The sequence below is a fragment of the Poecilia latipinna genome, unplaced genomic scaffold, assembly GCF_001443285.1.
Source record: "Poecilia latipinna isolate Pla-1442-1.1 unplaced genomic scaffold, P_latipinna-1.0 Scaffold563, whole genome shotgun sequence".
In the NCBI taxonomy this organism is placed as follows: domain Eukaryota; kingdom Metazoa; phylum Chordata; class Actinopteri; order Cyprinodontiformes; family Poeciliidae; genus Poecilia; species Poecilia latipinna.
Genome location: NW_015113179.1, coordinates 286,113 through 306,148, shown reverse-complemented (window position 1 = coordinate 306,148; position 20,036 = coordinate 286,113). Strand labels below are relative to the sequence as shown.

At 38.8% G+C, this 20,036-nt stretch overlaps 2 protein-coding genes across 2 annotated transcripts in view; both read right to left on the bottom strand.

Moving 5' to 3' along the window:
* Positions 1-19,929, bottom strand: part of LOC106953142 (uncharacterized) — a 23,626-nt gene extending 3,697 nt beyond the window's left edge. The window contains exons 1-31 of the mRNA XM_015041705.1: positions 19,785-19,929; positions 19,521-19,691; positions 19,231-19,436; positions 19,032-19,132; positions 18,739-18,851; positions 18,181-18,336; positions 17,116-17,330; positions 14,508-14,593; positions 11,383-11,510; positions 10,096-10,221; positions 9,815-10,005; positions 9,644-9,735; positions 5,968-6,098; positions 5,649-5,773; positions 5,398-5,524; positions 4,963-5,175; positions 4,627-4,797; positions 4,396-4,542; positions 4,142-4,191; positions 3,920-4,052; positions 3,639-3,721; positions 3,415-3,541; positions 3,092-3,282; positions 2,750-2,840; positions 2,523-2,643; positions 2,123-2,304; positions 1,760-1,915; positions 1,544-1,677; positions 1,330-1,463; positions 1,154-1,248; positions 7-1,015 (exon numbers count right to left, since the gene is read on the bottom strand). Coding sequence (XP_014897191.1) covers positions 7-1,015; positions 1,154-1,248; positions 1,330-1,463; positions 1,544-1,677; positions 1,760-1,915; positions 2,123-2,304; positions 2,523-2,643; positions 2,750-2,840; positions 3,092-3,282; positions 3,415-3,541; positions 3,639-3,721; positions 3,920-4,052; positions 4,142-4,191; positions 4,396-4,542; positions 4,627-4,797; positions 4,963-5,175; positions 5,398-5,524; positions 5,649-5,773; positions 5,968-6,098; positions 9,644-9,735; positions 9,815-10,005; positions 10,096-10,221; positions 11,383-11,510; positions 14,508-14,593; positions 17,116-17,330; positions 18,181-18,336; positions 18,739-18,851; positions 19,032-19,132; positions 19,231-19,436; positions 19,521-19,604 — 4,918 coding nt within the window. The 5' untranslated portion in view covers positions 19,605-19,691; positions 19,785-19,929. The remainder of the gene's footprint in view (positions 1-6; positions 1,016-1,153; positions 1,249-1,329; positions 1,464-1,543; positions 1,678-1,759; positions 1,916-2,122; positions 2,305-2,522; positions 2,644-2,749; positions 2,841-3,091; positions 3,283-3,414; positions 3,542-3,638; positions 3,722-3,919; positions 4,053-4,141; positions 4,192-4,395; positions 4,543-4,626; positions 4,798-4,962; positions 5,176-5,397; positions 5,525-5,648; positions 5,774-5,967; positions 6,099-9,643; positions 9,736-9,814; positions 10,006-10,095; positions 10,222-11,382; positions 11,511-14,507; positions 14,594-17,115; positions 17,331-18,180; positions 18,337-18,738; positions 18,852-19,031; positions 19,133-19,230; positions 19,437-19,520; positions 19,692-19,784) is intronic.
* The window catches only part of LOC106953141 (uncharacterized), a 13,192-nt gene continuing 13,083 nt past the window's right edge, over positions 19,928-20,036 (bottom strand). Inside the window, exon 17 of the mRNA XM_015041704.1 lies at positions 19,928-19,939. Coding sequence (XP_014897190.1) covers positions 19,928-19,939 — 12 coding nt within the window. The remainder of the gene's footprint in view (positions 19,940-20,036) is intronic.

The window sequence follows — 20,036 nt, the reverse complement described above, 5'->3', positions numbered from 1 at the left end:
AGGAACTTGTTCGATCAGTTGTCACCATCACTGTGATTGTTCCAGCATCTTGCGTTGAAGTTCCAGTACTGCTTGAAACTTTTGCTTCTGTTGTGAACAGAGTAGACTCGGCACTCACAGATGTTGTTCCAACAGTAGTTACAGAATTACCTGTTGATGTTCCAGCACTGGTTGCAGTGTTTGATAGTTCTGGACTGGTTAAAGTTTGCTTTGTTGTTGTGGTAGCACTGATTTTAAGAGCGGACTGAGTCTCACTTCCTGTGGCTGCACTAGTTGTTGACATCCCACTAGTAGTTGTAACTACAGGCATCATTGTTCCAGAACTGGTTGTGGGAAAAGGCATTCTTGTGCCAGTGGTAGTTTCATCATCTGGAGATGTTGTCAAAGAGTCAGTTGGAGCACCTGTTGATGATGATGTTGCAGTGAAAACCCCCTGTGAGGACGCCTCTGTTATTCCTCTAGTCAATGCATCTCCTGTTGATGTCCCAGCACTTGTTGCCATGTTATTTTTTGATATCAAGGAACTTGTTCCAACAGTTGTTTCTAAGATTGTGATTGTTCCAGCATCTTGCGTTGAAGTTCCAGTACTGCTTGAAACTTTTGCTTCTGTTGTGAACAGAGTAGACTCGGCACTCACAGTTGTTGTTCCAACAGTAGTTACAGAATTACCTGTTGATGTTCCAGCACTGGTTACAGTGTTAGTTGTCCTCCATGAGGTGCTTCCAGTATGAATGGTTGAACTGTATATGGTTGTATGTGCTGGTATGTCAGAGCTGGTCAGGGATGTCATTGTTTGCGTGTCAGAACGTGTTCCAGCACTTGTAAAAGTCCTTTTCTGGGTGGGTGTTGTAGTTGGAGGGATTGTGCTGTTGGTAGATAGACCAATACCCATTCTGTCTAGATCTGATTGTTGTTGCATGTTTACCCACATCTGAATCACAGTGTTGTTCTCAAACAACTTTAGGTCCGGTAAATGTTCCCCCATGAGTCTCTGGACGTTGGAAGCCGTTAAATCCTGTATGTTTAGAAAAATTAAATGTTGGAAAAAAAATTTTTTCAGCAGATAAAATATATGTTTATGAATATATGAGAACATTTATAATTGTCCAAAGAATTCACCTAAAGCTAGTTCTTCTTTCTTGTTTATACTTACATTTATAACATTGATGTTTAGTTTCATGAAGGTTTTCACATCCATACTTATATTTTGTTTTGACAAAGATATTATATCAACCAGAGATGCTCCACCTTTCAAAAAAGAAATGATTGACAAAATTAAAAAGCAATTCTTATTTGGATAATTAGATAATAGTGAGTATCTAATCTCACCTAGATAGCCTTTAACCAGGTTGTAATAGTTAATCGGATTATCTCTATGGACGCTGAAGGAGGTGTTGCTGATCTCATAGAGGACCCTCTTCTGCTCAGTTGAACATGATGCCACATCCAGATGCTTGGTATTTCTGACAACAGATAAAGAGGCATTCAGTGTTACTTTAACAACCACAGTGGATATGTTTGTTATATCCATGCTGACACCAACCTCATGCTGTCTGCTGTGATGGTCTGTAACGTGCTGATGTCCAGTGAGCACAAGTTGGAGTCAATAATGTTTAGTTCACTGCTGTCCAGTGAATTTCCAGAGGCATTCAGGTACTTGGTGATGATTGCTTTGCTCTAAATGCAACATAAAGAAAAACTGATCAAGTTTCCACTCCAGTCAAATGAAAGTTTTGGTAATGTTTACGGTGCGCGATACCTGTGCCGTCTCCCATGTTCCATCTTCAGGATTCATCAGAGCTGCCAAGGTATCCAGTTCAGTGATGTTCCACTTAGAGATGTCATCAAGTGTTGCTGAGCGAGAGACTGAAGCAAGCATCTGTACTTCCTGATCAGGAACTCCAGATGGGAATGCCTGGAAGTAGTTTATGAAATTATAAGAGCAAAGTGTTGAATATGAACTCAAATGAATGAAAATAATATGACGCTCATTAATGTGTCACAGCCTGATGAAATGCCTTCCATCTCAGGATGGTTACTGGGTCCGTTAGTCGCAAAGCTTCTTCCAGGTCATAAAGCGCACAGCACTGTTTGACCAAACCACCACATATTCCCAAGTTACCTGGTTGAGCTTCTTCAGAATGATTTTCTGGAAGTCATTGTCATCCACTTTCTGGCAGATAGTGTAGAGGTTATCTTTTAGAACGGAAATGTCCAGGCAGAGGTTGAACTGCGTCACGTCGTAGCCAAAGGGGAAAGACGGGTCGCTAACAGTCACCTGGGTGATGTTGCCCTCAGTGCATCCTTGTAACGACAAGAGAGCTGGTTAGGCTACTGTGTAGTTAGAAATTCATTTCTTGCAGGAAATACATTTGTTAGTGATTTCTTCATGATATCTAATTTATCCTTTTGTCAATAATTGACTCTTCAGGATTAATTTTTTTAGTCATGTTTATATAGCCATAGGCTTTGCAAAGGAATTCACCATTACTCTTATTATTCTTAGTAGTAGTAGAATTTACCTTCTCCTTGTGTTACTAAAACTGGGTTGATGTGTTTGAAGAGATACTTCAGCTTGTTCTTGTGTGGATTTTGTTTCCTTAAGTCTGGAAGAAAACCCTTAAGGAATTTCTTCTTTGTTGACTGAAAAATTTTTTTATAAATGTTACAGAATAAAACAATCTAGAAGTCATTTTCAAAAAATATGAGACTAATTTTCATGAAAGGAACCAAGGGGATAAAAACACACAATTGTAAACCGGTCCCAGAAGGTTCTTGTAAAGTAGAGGGGAAGTATCTTGAGATCCTCCAGTGTTTGCTGGTCCCAGTTGGTTACATATCTAAAAATCAAAGACAATATATACGTTGTCATATAGATGCAAATATTTTAAATAGGTAATGGATACATTTTTGTGTAGATCTTTATCTCAATGATTTTGTACAATACTTGTTTAGGGGGCAGGAGGACTAATTTTCTCCTTTGGGATAAAATCAGTTTTGTCTGACAAATAGAAGGTCAGAAAATCCCAAAAAATGTGAAGAACTTGCAGAGATTTTTGTTTAATGGAATGAATGGTTTTGCTTTTAGTACCCGTATTGTGTTTTCCCAGACAGCAGCAGTGTTTCCATAGCAGCCACTTGGCTGGCAGAGAGGTCTTTGCAGGCTTTGAGTTTTTCCAGGATGAGAGGATCCGAGTTCTCAATGTCAGATCTATCCAAAGTGCAGACCATGTTCCCCAGGACCTCCACATTGTCTCTGCTCAGGCTGACACCACTGATCCCCTGAAACAGTGAAAAATGTTCAAATCAGTGAAGACGTTTCATTACTCTGCTGTAGAAGAGTAATTTGAGGCACGTGTAATATGCTGCAGGTAGGCTCTTTGTATATTGATTCTCTGTTTTATTGGCTCTCACCAAGCAGTCTCTAGCTTCCCTGAACTTCTTTGGGCCCTTGTTCAAGATGCTGGAGGCCACAGAGAAGTCTGTAGCACCCAGGGCAGAGAAGTAGGACCTGCAGTTTGCTTTCTGGACATTTTCGGAGCTGTTGGTGGGGATTGTTGTAAAAAATCAAAATCATCATATAACTTTTTCAAACAACTGGCAACATAGTTACAATAATTACGTGGAGAGAGACTCACTCCAAGTAGAGAAGCATGTCCGAAGGGTAATCAGTGAAGTTCTGAGAGAGGTCGCCACGGATCAGGTTGTACATGCAGGTCAGCTGGAGGTCACAGTGTGAGAAGGTTGATGTGTCAGTGTTCTGCTCTTACTACTTTCATAAATTGAAATGTTTATGTTAAACAAATTTGAATACATAACTGGTGGTCATTGGTTTAAAAAAAACAAACACTTTCATAGCCTTCAACCATTTAATTTTAAGTGTCTCATTTCCATAAATTGTTTTACTTGCAGAACTTACCTGAGGTTCCTTCAGGTCCACTTTGGCTCTGCCTTTCCTCGGTCGACAGGCACGGATCATCTGCTTGATTTTGGTTTTAGACATTTTCTGAACCGATGAACAACTGAAGCCTTGTAGCACAGACGGTGAAAGCCTGCAGAGAGAAAACAGAAAAGCACAGAGTTTAATGCATGGAAAGGTGGAAATTCTCATGACAAATAGCTGCAGGTGTTGGTTACTTACTGCTCGATGTCAAAGCCTGATTCACCCAATGTCCAAATAAACATGGCGGACTGTAAAGAGTAATACAGGAGTCGAGTCTTTATATAAGATGTTATATATAAAACTTATATAACATCTTATATAAGATTTATATACAAGATTTATATGTGAGAAATATTATTATACTAAACATGGCAGGTGATCTCTGGCATATTAATTAAAATATCTCACAGCATCAAGTTTTTATCTGTCTAAAACCAGAACAAATCACTGACCTGATCTGGAGTCCATGACTTTTTGTTAATCATGCTGATGTTGACTGTGCTCTCAGAAAACACCAGCAGTGAAGGTGGGATCTCATGTGCTAGGACATCAGGGACATTCTCCACCAATTTAACTGGATTTGGGTCCACAGAAATGATCTGACAAGTAGGTCAGTAGATGTCATTGCTATTTGTCTGGTTCATTCAGTACTACTGAATTTAAGGGCATGTTTGTTTTGTTACCTTTCTGACAAAAGTCTCCTGGACAACCTTTGAGGCTTCCAGCATGTTGGAAACGACGTTGGGCTTCTTGGAGGCGCTGAGTATTTCGGAAGCTGAGATCTTTTGAATTGACTCTGAGTGAAGTCCAACAACAAGAGTTCCCAGGGACTCCAGAGAGGCTGCGCTGTTGACCTGTCAGTTACATTGTTTTATCTATTAAACCCATTAAAACCATGTTCTAATAACTAGAAACTAATGATCATAGATTTTGATAACAAATTCAGGTTAACATTTATGCAGCCAATCATTGAATACCTGAAGTGTTTCAGGAAAGCTGAAGAAAACAGCTAAACTTACCTGAAATCCTGAGGAGGTGATGGACTGGATGATAGTGGTGGCCCGGTCCTGGCCCCAGTTTTTCACTGAGCCCAGGGTGGACAAAGAGGAAATGAGCACTGAAGAGGACACTGTAAGAATCTGGTCTTTGGTTAGTGCTGAAGAGGCACTGCCAAGTTCTTCAAAGGTTTCCTTTGTGAAGGTCTTGATGGTGGATGTCAGAGCTGCAGATACCTGTTGAATATAATATTGTGGATGCATTAGCTTAATGTTGTTGTACTGTTTAAAACCCAAGGATTCATTAAAATTTCATGTGAGTCAAACGTGTTTGTCTAGTGAAGGACATGAAGATGATATTTGCTGTCACTTACTGCTGTACAAATTGAATTAAAGTGAGCTGGAAAAACGTTGTTGAAGCAAACAATATTTCTATGTAGAAACTTTTAGATCTGGTACCTCAGGATCTTCTGTTCCATTACAGAATGTCTTCAGTTTTTCCAAGATGACCATCGTCTCAGATTCAGTAAGAGAGGAAAATACTGAGCTTGGGATGTCAGAGGAACATAATAAAGAGCCTGGAAGCCTGAATGAAAGGTGGATTTTTATTCATCCGAGGGAAAGGATGAGTAATTAAGCACATATCGACATGGAAACCTGATCTGATCAACATTGCCGTATATTTTTCAGCTAGAGTGATAAAAACTTACTTGAATAGACTGAAGTTCGGGTTGAATGCATAGAGCTGGGTGATGTAGTAGCCTGTTACGTATTTAGAGATGGCTGTGTTGTTGAAGAGTTCCAGATTAGAGTTATCCTCCAGGAATATCTCCAGCTTTAAATGTATAAACATCGATTACCATGCAACATAGATATTACTTTGCACAGCTAAATGCACCAGGCTTCATCCAAACAGTTCATTTTTCCTACTCCTCCCTCTTGTAATTCCAAGTGGAAAATGGGTTTTGGTAAGATTTACAAAACTTTCATACATTATTCAATATTCTTTAATTATGAATGGACAAACACCTGAGAGATGGAGATAAAGCTGGTGAGATCATCCAGAGTGATAAATGTAACAAAGCTGCCGATGTAGCTGACAAACCAGGAGGTAGAATTCAGCTCTGGATCGCTGGGATTGTAGCATCTGGCTCCAGAGCCTGAAGACGAAGAGATGCACATCACTGCAATGCATATTTCTACCCGCCTTAATTATTTGCATATTTTGCTTTAAAACTTTTCACATGCCTTTAGCAAAAACGTAATATATTTTACTGGGATTTTTGTTATAAACCAATGGTTTCCAAACTGCAGTCAGGGTTCCACTGGGTGGTACAAATCTGCCTATGTAGCTGACAAACAACCCTGATAATCCAGTTTTTGGATATGTGGTTTGACATGTCGTACCTAGAAAAACTAGCCCTCAGTGGCAACTTTGCAACTTAAGGCTGTGAAATGGTGGGGGGAGAAGATGACAGATTCCTGACTTTGGCATCTAATAACTCTCAGATGGTTTGGCCCTTCTGCAACAGACTTGTCGCTTTACATCCCACTTATGGCCTCTACTAGCACACCAAAGAGCAGCTCTCTACAACCTTCAGTGGGTGAGCTTATTTCAGGAAAAAAAGACTATTTTAGGACCTGCCTTCCCTCTTATTTTATGTTAAGGTATGGAGCTGTGCTCCTATCTTTCGTCCAACTGCCCACCTGTGTTGTCGTGCTCTTCTCTGTCCATCTCCTACCCCGAATGAGTTGGCAAAGATCTCAAAATTGCCCAAAAATTATTTTAGCTAGGTACCGGCAGTCAGTTTTTATTTCTTTAGATTTTTAGTACTCTAAATTCATTTTTCTATTAAGTGTATTACCAGAAAAGGCCAGAATTTTTTTAACCCATTATGTTTAACTGTTTTTGAGATTTTCGGGTGGGGGGTAGGTGTACCACAAACCCACCTTTCTTTACAAATGTGGATGTGAAATAATATAGAGTATGGAACAAATCGGCAACCCAAACTATTCTATTCTATGCGCCTTATAATGCGGTGCGCCTTATATATGAAAAAGCCCTAAAATAGGCCATTCATTGAAGGTGCGCCTTATAATCCGGTGTGCCTTATAGTGTGGAAAATACGGTACTAAGAAATTAAATCAATTTGACACTTATTTGTAATGACATTCTTTAAATATATATAAATTATATTGCAAAACACGAAAATGCACAGTATAAATAACTTACTTTAAAAATTAAGATTCTTTAAAAAAATGTCATTTTGAAAAATAAAACAAATTTCAATATTGACCCTAAAAGCAGACATGGCATTTTTGGGATACCATATTAAAAATTAAAAAATATATGTTGGCACCAAGTCCCAAAAGCTATTTTGCCCAGCCTGCTGTGCGGTCTCAACTCAATTTTTTGTAGTGGTTGGAACTGTTTAGTAAAGATTTATTAGGCCGCAAAAATGCTTCCAAAGCTAATTTGACCGACGGAAAAAAATTCAAAAAATCAACAAAATTTAGTATTTTTTGACAACTCCCCAAATTTGTATTTTTCATCAGATTTCAATAAAACGTCTCTACTACAGATAAATTAGGCTGCTGAATAAAATAAAGGCATCCATTTTTGGCCATCTTTAATAGTTTTCTTGACATTGCTGGTAGGAAATAGGGACTTTTTGTTTGATTTAAACAGAAAAGAAAATCCTAATTTTAGAGTATTTTTGACTTGCACCAAAATGTTTATTTTTTTATGCATTTAATTGAAACTTCCTTCCTAGATGTCAATAAGGCTGTTGCATTAAATAGAAACATTTATTTATGGCTATCTTTAGTGGTGGGGGGTGCGGAATTTATATAGCTGGCAGAAAATAGAGATTTTTTTTTTAGAATTCTTTTAGGGAAAATTCTCTACTGCCGACCATCTGAAAAAGTGCCAAAGAAAGTACATTTTTTCATAAAGAGTGTCCAGAATTTATTATTTTGGTACAGATACAGTCACTGCCGCCCACATGATGATGCCCTGGGCGATTGCCCATGCCTCCCATATCAGAAACCCACTGAGCACATCTGCTATCGCACATCATGTACTTGTTGCACAAATCGCACAAAATCAGCACAAACCTAAACCACACAAATACAGGTTGTCATGCATAATTCCCGTGGCCCATAAAAACAGCGGATCTAATCCACTGTTTTGTTATTATACTGAATAGTAAGGGCAGGGAAGCAAAACATGTCTGTGTGGAGGGGGAGGATGGGTTAACCCATGTTCAGGTGAGGAGGTGAAGCGACCATGTTTGCTTAATTTCTCCTCTTTTTTTAAAAAAGTTTCAACTAGATTTAACCGGTTTCCCCTCCCGCAGTCTTGGCACTCAGGAGAAGCGCGGTGGAGCTCGGCAGAATGTGGTGGGTGTCATGATCAGCCAGCCGGGCGATCTGTCCGCTTTTCAGTTTGCAAAAATCACAAAACATCTGTTAAAACAGCGTCCCCGGTAGAACCGTGCACACAATGAAAACCTCAGGAGGGGTTCACTCCACCGCTCTTAGAACTACTGGAAACTTAAACTCCGGTTATTCGTTTTTAGCTAGCTTAATCACGTAGCCATATTTAGCTTACAGAAAGAGCGAAAGCTGGAAGGGACCCCTTAGTGGAGGTCCGTTTGTGTGTTGATATGCGTGGGGCGTCACTTACATTGATTCTACTGGTTTTGTACCAGTATAATATTAAAGCTCACAAATTAATCTTTATTTTGATACCCATTTTGTTGGGTTTATTTCTTATAATTCGTTTGCTATTTAACAATCTGTTTGGAGGTTTTGATACTTTTATGATTTACAAAAAAAATAAAAAAATAACCTTTGACAAACCGGGTATGTCTAGAAAGCATAGAGTTTAAGGCCCGAACCGATTTCCTTGGACATTGTTTCAGCACGGTGTCAGGAGAGGTGTTCAAATTAGCATAAATAATATGTTCTAATCAGGCTTTTCAAAAACTTTATGAAAGCTATTGGGAAAATTCAAGTGTTCTATTTGCTTCAATATACATAAAGTGGGTATCGTTGGAAAGGAAAATTAAACTAACACAGTCATGTTGGTTTTGGACTTTTGATGATGGGAAGTTAGTCTACTTTCCGTGATTAGCATGCGCTCTCTCCTATTCCTGAGTGGAAAGCCGTTACCTATTTTAACTGCAGGTGGCAACCTCCAAAGAAAGATTGGTGCAGATACAGTGAGGCGTCAGATGAAAGGGACAGCGCTCCCTTGATCTAACACCCCAGGTTTGTTACGGATCTGCTGGATTTATATTCAGATTAAATTATACTTAGGTGGACTCAGTTTTGGCTTACTAAATAGAAGACTTCTTAAACTCCTTAACCCCTTAAGGGGCTGAGGAGTTTTTCCTTTTGTTAGGCTTTATTTAGGAGAGTCACCATATAGGGCGTCAAATACAAACACACTTCACCCCTATTTAAAAAACAAACGAAAACCTTGCGTCAATGTTCCTCAACTTTAGAATTATGCACTCCTTTGTATTGGTCTGTCCCAAAACATCAGAAAAAATCCTACACAGACGTTTGTTGTTATACTATGACAAATTATTTTCTGTATCCCATGTAGGATTGTGAGCTAAAGAAAATAGAAGTATCCTTTACTGTCCAACAGAGTGAAAATTCAGGGATAATAATAAGACTTGTTTTTAAATCATACCGGCTTTCAGGAAGCTCCTGATGGTTGTGTACACATCTTCTTGTCCAAACTCAGAACTGGTGTATGTGAAGATTTTCCCCATAAAAAACACCCTGTTGTACAGACAACAACAAAGTTGGGTTCATGATTGGGTTTTAGGTATGTTTATGACATTGTGATAGAAAAACCTACAGTTTCTGGAAGGCGAGACATGAGGAATTCTGCACTTTGTTGAAGCTGATGAGATCCTTGGTGAGGAACCTCAGATAGTTCCTCAAACGTACGTTAAACCACAGATCAACCTCAGATCTTCTGTTGCTGTTCAGAGCCAAAGGCCAAACACAGGGAAGGATGATCCTCCTCACATCATCTGGGACGTCCTCCTGCAGGTGTTGTACAGAAATATAAACAGTGAGGAGAACAGATTCACCCATAGATATTACTACACATTTAAAATTGAGATGGGAACATACGTTTTCTAGGAAGGAGGGAGTGTTGTTGTAGTTGCTGAAGATGATGCAGATGTCTGAACTGTTACTGATTGCGCCAGGCTGATTGAGGAACTGACTCAGCTCTGAGGTGCTGATGGTATTTAGGAGCTGAAAACAGAAGAAAACACTTAAGTTAATTTAGCTAGATTACGGGAATGAGTCAATTTTTGGATTCCTAATATAGAAGTATGTACTATAAACCAGTGATGTGCGGTGAGGTTCATAGCTGGTGAGGCACCGACTTAATCATAGTCAGATTTACAAATACAGAACCCCTGCATGGTATTGTTTACATAAGGAAATTTCGAGCATGCGGACAACACTGGAGGGCAAAAAGACTATTATTCTGAAATAATAGTACCTAGTTTCTGAAAACTAGGTATTTTATAGTACAAACCACAAAGTGAAAATAGCAATATAAATGATGTGACAGGGTTCTCTTATGCTTGGACAAACAAAAAAATGACTGCCCAAGGCCAGAGATCACTTTAGTGAAATATATTCAGTTCTTCAAGTGAGCAAAAAGGTGGCAGGTGAAGAATATATAAACAGGGACGTCCAGGCAGGTTAAAAACAGACAAAACAACAGTACCTTCAAGGTAAGAGTCCATCACCTTCACTGTGATCTGGCAGGAGTCTAGCCACAGACTGCCACCCTGTGGCGCAGAGCCCTGCTTTTAAAGCCACAGGCTCCGCCCACAGAAAGACCAATCAAGCAAACAAAACAATTACTTCTAACTCAAATGAACTCTTAAAGGATACAAAACAAATCATAATAATAAGGAAAATAAATAAACTTGTAATCAAAAATACAATAATCAATTTAATAGAGAACACTCGGCATGCTCCGATGACGTCATCACATGAGTCCTGGTGCGCCACAACCGGAAATCACCCTGCTTGAAAACAAAAACTGGGAAAATGTTTGGAAGTGAAAACAAGTTAGGATGGATGCAAACTGAAGCAGGAACACCGCGTGTGCACCCACGATGAACCGCATCAGTTTAACCTTTAACAGAAGTAAGTAAGTGATTGTGAGTATGTGTGTGTGCATATTAACATGGACTCCTAATTAAGTCCCGGCTCGTGACGGCTCCTCCGTCACAAATGATTTTATATTTTTTCATGACGACAGGTGAGGCTCAGGCTCACCTGCCTCCCCTGACCGCACGTCACTGGTATACAAAATTTCCCCAAAAATCTCCTTTCTATCCATTCCCTTTTATCTGTGTTTATAAATGTTGTTCATATTCAAATATTTAGATGTACCTCTGATTTGCGTGTTGGTGGAAGAAGAGAGATGAATGATGGGACATCAGGAAAGCCAAAGCTGAGGAAGTTGTTCTTCAGGAAGATGTAAAAGCTTCCACCACTGTAACACTTTAGTGGCGTTTGATCTGTGTTGCAAAGTAAAGCATCTTATTCTGGGTACAAATAAGACATCAGTGGATAGTAAAGAGTTTTCAGTTTTATTTCTGTTGTGGTTGCTTTGGGGCATTTTTTTTAGAATTAAGCTGAAATTCTAAAAAAAAAAATTCAGCTCAGGTTTTCATGACTTTCATCAAGTTCAGGAAATCACCCAGTTGTTTCTTCTAAAGTAGCTATCCCAGGTTTGCATCCCAATGTCGGACCATTTGCTCTTTTTCCTCTCCAGCTACTAGAGGCTAAAAGAGAGTAGCACCACAATAATAAACAAAATGGGTAATCTTACACAACTGGACAGATATTCCATTTGTTATTTAAGCTTGAAAAAGTGATACTTTTTAATCTACAAAAGTATTACTGCTGAAACAGCTTTTGGAAGTTTTCATTCAATTACATTGAAAATCATTTGTACCCCTAGCAGATTTAGGTTTAAAGTTCTACTTTAATTTTAGTAACATGTTTCTCCCAACTAGAAATAATTTTAAGATTTAGAAGCAACCCAGACAGAGTTCTCCTGACTGAAATCTGAGTGTCTGGGGGTAGAGCTAAAGATTAGGGTGATGGTTGTGCATCATATCCTGCCTCTTATGCATGAGATATTGCTATGCTGCTGCAAAAGACAATTGTTACTTTATAACAATGAGCACAAGAATCATTGTTCTTGAAAAAATCTGCTTGTTTTCTATTTTGTTAGAGATTTTTTTGTTGTTCCAATCAGAAACATTTTAGAGTACAAATTTCAGTGACTGCTAAACATTTTGAATAGTTTATCCAAAAACCGGAATTCCTGGAGCTGTGTGTCTGAGAGCATTGATGTATTAATTGATCTGTCTTTATTTCAAGAGATGAATTTGGAAATTCTGCAGATAATCCACATTGCAAAAACCAAAAAAAAAAAATATTTTTGATCTAGTTTCTAGTGCAAATATGTCAGTACACTCAAAACAAAACTAACTTACAAGTAACTTTTCAGAAAGTAATGGGAGTTTGTTTTAAGTCATTTCCTTAATATTGATGAAAAGATATCAGCTATAAATAAAATTAAAGCTGCAAGCAGCCTCGAACGGCCCTTGCACCTCAGTGCCGCTCCGACCTTGTGGCGACTGCAGGGTTTCCAGCGATGCCGCCAACCAACCACTGCAGAGGCCTCACGCAGTTCCCGCACCCATCCACCGTCCACCCGATGCATTTGCCAGTGCTCCCTGATGATGCACAAAAAATCTGGTGCAGATCGGCTGATGCAGCAAGGAGATATACCTGATGGATTAACCTAGAGGGCGCAGTGGAGTCAAATTACAATTTAATGCTATTGGGCTCCTTACAGGTTGACAAAAGTCTGGGGTAAAGTTTGGTGCAAATCTGATGATGTATGTATGATTTATAGACAAGTGCATCCAAACAGCGAGGGATTGAAATTCGCCATTCGGCCACACCCACACGGTTCAGCCAGCAGCCAGCGTTGACAGAATTCATCATGTCATTTTATGTCACTTGGAACAGGTTTAAACCCATATGAATCAAAGAGTAAAAGTAAGACATCCAGCAGAAAAAAACAGGCGATTTTCTGTCGGAAGTGGGTGGGGCTTAGGTGATGTCATCAATTGAACATGTGAATGTTATCAGGACTGGTCTGTAATGAGACATAGAAAATCTGATGCAGCTGTTACCTTGCATGTGGAAGTTATTGAACCTTGATGTTTCATGGCGAATAGTCAAAGTGTGACCCTTAGCCATGCCTACATGCTTTGATGTATGAGAAATCCTTTTAGAACTTTTGACCTTCAATGCCTCAAGACTGTGCTGAGTGAGTTTGAAGTCTGTATGCCAAATGCTGTAGGAGTTCGATCAAATACGACATCTATAAAAAAGAGAAATTGGTGGCTTTGATTCAAAATGGCCAACTTTCTGTTGGGTTTGGACCATGGCTGCAAGATAGTTTTTTTTGTACGTCCTGAGAAGATACATGTTTACTAAGTTTCATAACTCTGGGATAAAGCATGGCTTGGGGCTGATCATTTAAAGCTGCAGAGAAATTAGGCCACGCCCACCAAATATTGTTGTGGATTCCTGTCGGGGTGGGGGGGGATAAGGATCCATCCCAGTGAGTTTGGTGCAGCTCGGGTCAAAACTGTGGAATTTAGTGCCAAACGTATGGCAAAACATGACATTTCCTGTTCTCAGGGGGCGTGGCTTAAGTGATGTCATCATTGACCATTTGGTATTATAGGGCACCCGATGATGATCAATCACTGAAAATTTGATGCTTCTGCTTGTTTTTGTGTAGTAGTTTTTTGAGTAGTCACCGTTTTGTTAACTTTTAATCAGCCATACCTTATGAACAATCTGACCAAGTTTGAAGCCGATCGATCGAAATCCCTAGGAGGAGTTCAATCAAATGCGAAGGCTGTAAATGGCCAACTTCCTGTTTGACTTGCACTACGACATTAATTGAATTTTGTGTACGTCTTGGGAAGCTCTACAAGTGTACCAAATTTGATGTCTCTACAATGAAGTAAGGTCATAGCGGAGAGGATTTGAAAGAATCATAATAAACACTATGATTACAATTACTAATTATCTGCCAGGGAAATAAGACATTTTATTTTTATGGGAAAATGTCGTGTCTGGCAGATTATTTCATTCAATTACATTTCCATCAATATTATGGTATTATTGACTTAAAACAAGCTCCTATATCTTGCTGAAAAGTTAACTGCAAGTTAGTTTTCTTATTTTAAGTGTAATAAGATATTAGCACTAGAAACTAGACCAAAAATATTGGGTAAGATTTTGTGTTTTTACAGATAATCATAGTTTGCCATTTCAACTAAATGTTCTGAGAAATGTACTATTTTTCAGATGTTTAGACTGATGTTAAAAATGTACCAAAGCAACCAAGAAATATCAAACAGAATAAGCTCCTTTTCTTTTGTTGTAAGCATTATTTTCTATTTTCAGAATTACAAAACCTTGGAAGAAGAGGATCATATTTTTGTAGATCTCTGCCTTGGTTTCACCACTGAGTGTCATCTGCACAGTTTCAAGCACTGAAATCCTGAATGGAAAATTATCAGTTACTAATTTAAATCAATAATCAATGTCACATTATACAATGTATTGCCTAAAAGATGGAGACATTTTGTATTATTTTTATATCTAATGTAATTTCATACATTTATTGAATAGATACTTACATCTCTTGGCTGCTGTTGCAACTTCTGTTTTTTACAATACTGAAGAGATGAATAACCATAGTTGGAGAGAGATTGACCAGCAAAGGTCTGAGTTGCAGCCTAAGCCATAGCAGGAACTCTTCATCACTAACAGCTGATGGGGAGAAATCTTTATCTAGCACAGCCTCAAGAAAGGCCAATGTCATGTTCTGTGTGTGGTTGGCAGACTGGGTCTGTGGGGAAATTCAGTTTTAGAAGGAAAAAGAGGTGTGAACAAATTGGTTTAGTGAATATCAGGATGGTACAGCCAGAGATGTTTTTACTTCTTTTTACAATAAATTTTTAGAAAACAGATTAAAAACTTTAACATCATACATTTTACAATTCCTGAGATTTACGTGCTAAAAGTTTGTTTTTCTTCTTGTAGATGTAGATTATGTATAAGTTGGTGTTGAAGAATAAAAAGTGGAAGGTATTAAATCTGCAAGGATGAGGTTAGAAAACCCAGAGCAAGTTGTACATCTTTGCAAAAGAAAACTACAGCTGGTGAAAAATTTGGAATCCCCTCTGGAGCTAAAGTCTTTTTTTTAAACTCAGAATGAGATGTAAAAGTGCCCAGGAGAAGAGAAAGCTCAGAAGCAGATCATTAAAAGGCTGGGATGTTAGAATGTCACAACAGGCAAACACAAAAATAGAAGAGACAAAATTATATCCTGTATTGAGGTTCAAATTCTTACCAGAATTGTAGTGCCTCCATCAGTATGTGGCTCTGAGGTAACAGGACTGGTTGCAGTGTTTGATAGTTCTGGACTGGTTAAAGTTTGCTTTGTTGTTGTGGTAGCACTGATTTTAAGAGCGGACTGAGTCTCACTTCCTGTGGCTGCACTAGTTGTTGACATCCCACTAGTAGTTGTAACTACAGGCATCATTGTTCCAGAACTGGNATAAATGTAACAAAGCTGCCGATGTAGCTGACAAACCAGGAGGTAGAATTCAGCTCTGGATCGCTGGGATTGTAGCATCTGGCTCCAGAGCCTGAGGACAGCAACATAGCAGAGTACGGTCATAGAAATATGTAATCTATTGATCTAAAACATGATGATGTAAACCTGCATCACTGATATTTCAGCTCAGAATAGAAAGGTGTCTTTGGTAACAATCATCCAATCACCACTGGTTAGTTTTTAAGGCATAAAGAGCAAATAATAGGATCTAGACTCTTACCAGCTGTCAGGTAGCTCCTGATGACGGTGTATACATCTTTCCGTCCAAATTCTGAACTGTTGTATGTGAACGTTTTCCCCATAATATACACCCTGTTAAAAAGAAAATAATAGAACCTAAGTTTGATGAAACCTACACATTCAATCATGAGATGAAATGAGAAACCAACTCACAGTTTCTGGAAGGAGAGACACGAGGCGTTTTGCACCTCAGTGGAGTTCAGAAGTTCCTTGGTGAGGAACCTCAGATAGTTCCTCAAACGTACGTTAAACCACAGATCAACCTCAGATCTTCTGTTGCTGCTCAGAGCCAAAGGCCAAACACAGGGAAGGATGATCCTCCTCACATCATCTGGGACGTCCTCCTGCAAGTGTTGCACAATCAATCAATGGGAGAATGAAGAGAACACAGCTAGATTGCCACTTACATGTGATTGCAAACATGCTTGTCTGAATTGGGGGACATACAGTTTGTAGGAACAGAGAGGTTTTGTTGTAGTTGTTAAAGATGGCACAGATGTTTGAATTGTTCTGGGTGACATCAGGCTGGCTGAGGAACTGACGCATTTCTGAGGTGCTGATGGTATTTAGGAGCTGGAGAGATTCAAGCAAAGTTGTCACCAAATTATTGAAATCAAAAGGTTGGTTAGATATTCAGCTATATTGGCAAGTTTCACTGAGATAAACTCTCTTGTCATTATGTTTTCACCTCTGACTTGCGTGTTGGTGGCAGAAGAGAGATGAATGTTGACACATCAGGAAAACCAAAGTTGAGGAAGTTGCTTTTCAGGAAGAGGTAGAAGCTTCCACCTTTATAACACTTCACCCATGCCGGGCCTTTTGTTTTTACAAAGGAAAATGTATTGTTATGGGTGAAAATATGAGCTACTATGAAACATATAGATGTGTACAAGCAGCTCTTTAGGAGATTTACAGCATCGGCATGTTTTTCAAACAAACCTTGAAAGAAGAGGACTATATTGTTGTAGATCTGTTGTTTGGTTTCAGTGCTAAGCGTCATTTGTATCTTGTCAAGCACTGTAATCCTAAAAAAGCAACAATTCTCTATCATTTTCAAGATTAGATGGAAATCTAATGAAACACGACATTATTACAAGTAGAAGTTATGTCGGAATACTTGTCAGTTTTCTGTGATCCTAGTACTTCACTGAATAACTTACATCTCTTGGCTGCTGTTGCAGCTCCTGTTTGTCCCAATGCTGAAAAGTCGTTCTACCAGACTAGGTGAAATATTGACCAAAAAAGGCCTCAGCCGCACCCTCATCCACTGCAGGAACTCTTCATCACTAACAGCAGGGAAGGACAGCACTCCTCTTTCCATAACTGTCTGGAGGAAGGAGGATTTTACCTCTAGTGTGTAGTTGGCAGACTGGACCTGTGGGTGAGTTTAGAAACGGATGTTTGTTCAAACACAAATTATCAACAGCATGCTCCTGTCACACAGACCCAAGATTTCCTCCTTCCTATGATCCATCTCTGCGATACTATCTCTATAGAGCTGCTATCCTTTCTCTTTACTCACAAAATAACTTTATCCCCAATCTGCTAAACTTAAGCTGTCTGTGTCATGAAATGCGGTAGCTGAGTGGTGAGGCAGACACAGTAGACCCAGGTTATGCTGAGAAAATAATGATTTAATGATGAAAACACAAGAATCCAGGCAGCACAGAGTGAACAAAAGCCAGGAGCTAATCTCTGGTAGCAACCGGTGTCAATATGACAGAAACAGGCAACAAGACGGTGGACAAGACAAGGACCCAACAAGGAACACAGGTGGACTAAATACACAAGGAGGTAATCAGGGGAAACAAGATACAGCTGTGAGCAATCAAGGGGTAGACAGGACAACACAGAGACTCAACTGAACACAGAAACCCAAATGAATACACAGAAAAACTCAAATCCTCACACTATTTCTAAACTTGTTCAATATCTTCAAATTACCTCGAACAAGATCTCAGTAACATATTGTTAACCTCCCAAGTGGCTTTGAATGCAGATGTGTTCAAAGTGCAGTCATTTCGTAGTAGTGGGTGTGGTGTGCACTGCATGGTGCCCATACATACAACATACTTATAGCAAAAAGCCATAGACATGCAGTCAGTGGCATGTCTATAGATGGTCAACAGGTGTCCATGCAGTTTGGACATGTGTTAGTAAGTGAAAAACCCATTTTGAACGTCCTTTGTCCCGTGTGTTCTATGAAGAAAATTGTACACATTTACCTCAATCACTGGTGAGACTGTGTCAAAGAAAGCACCAAAATCAGCTGTCTGGATTGCTCCCAGGACCTTTCTCACGTCTTGCATCCCGTTTAGCTGTGAGGGAATTGTTGCAAGCTGGCTCAGCTGACTGATCGTGAGAACATCCACAACTTCCACCTAAGAAAAGACAAGTGACACTTTAACCTAACCCTACAGTTTCTTGACTTCATCTCCCAGGTTCTGATTTATTTGTGTAAAAAAAAAATAGAATGACAAACTCAGAACTACATAAAAGCTTTCCAAATCTAGTATTCAGACTTGACCTTAATGTATATTATTGCAATCCTTTAATCATATTGTTTTGCAAACTTTGTAACAAAATCTAGTTTGTCAGTAGGATATTAATGACTAACTGCTAGATAAAGGCCACTAGTGCCTAACTAAGAAAATAAAAAACTGATGCAAATAAACACAGAATCTAAAGTAAACAGTTAAATTATATTTGGTCATGTCATGACCAAATATAATTTATTAAGACAGTTTGTACATTTTATTCAGGCATAGCAGTGTAAAACTTACTCCTCTGAAATCATTCTTTAAAGACAAAAAATCCATGAAGGAGGCTTGAAATCTGAAATAGCCAAAGTTGTCTTCTAGCCAACGCCTGTTATCAGATGTAACACAGGCGATGCCTAGAAATAAAGTAAGAAAGATTTTTATTGAACAGGTCACATTAAACCTAAACATAACATTAGACTACTACAATTCTAAAGCAGTTAACTATGTATGAATATACCAATTCTCAATCACACAAACAACAATACGTATATGTGCTCATATAGACATATACATTTCTAGTAAGCAGAAGCTACCTCTGTGGAACTGTCCCCTGAGATAGTCCAATGCAAACATGAAAACCAGCTGAACTTGTCCTTCTGAAAGTTGACTGAAAATGTTGTTGAACCCTTTGAGACTGAGAGAACAACAATCCAGGGATTTAATCATGTTTCAGTTGGGACATTTGATTTTTATTTTTTTTACATAGATAAAAGAACAAAAAAATTTACTCACATCTCCTGATAAGAGCTGCAGGTAATATTTCTGGGGATAATTTCAAATGATCGTGAGTCAACACTTGGCAGGAAGAGAGGAAGATAAACCTGGAACCATAACTTCAATTCCTCCTCATTCAACATAGAAAGTTTTGGGCCAAGAACTGTTAAAGTAAGATTCAGGATGGTGTCACGAATTCTTGGACTGAGTGTTGTCTGGTTTTGTTGAAAGGAAAGAAAAAAAAATTGAATTTACTGTCCTTCCTTCTGACATCAACTTCATAAGATTACTTTCTGATGAAAACTTACTTCAGCTGGACCATGAACAAATGTATCAAAGAATGACTCAATGTTTGCCATAGATGCTGAAAACACAAGTCTTCTGAAAATCATTATTACAACATTTTCATTGGATAGGATGTTTGGTTCAAGGAGGAAGGTAGCTAGTTGGGTTGGAGAAAAGGAATCAAGGATGATCACCTACAAAAACATGTTAGAGGAGAAAGAAAGAAATACATTTCTCAGTATTTATGAACTAAAGGATGATTTTACAACCTATTAAATTGAACATACATCTGAGAGGTTGAAGGCTTTGAGGTCAGAGTAAGTTGTGTATTGAGAAAAGGGTCCCAGGTTTGTTTCAATCCATTCAACATCAGTCTCAAGTCCCGTGCTGCAAGCTGAGGGACATATGCCTTTGTTAGAATGGGCATAATTTACACAGAGCCCTATTTAAAGTCATCAGCCATTTACAGGCTTGTTTTTTGTTTTTTGTTTTTTGTTTTTTGTTCCGGGTGCTCTTTCAACATAGCAGTTGTACAACTG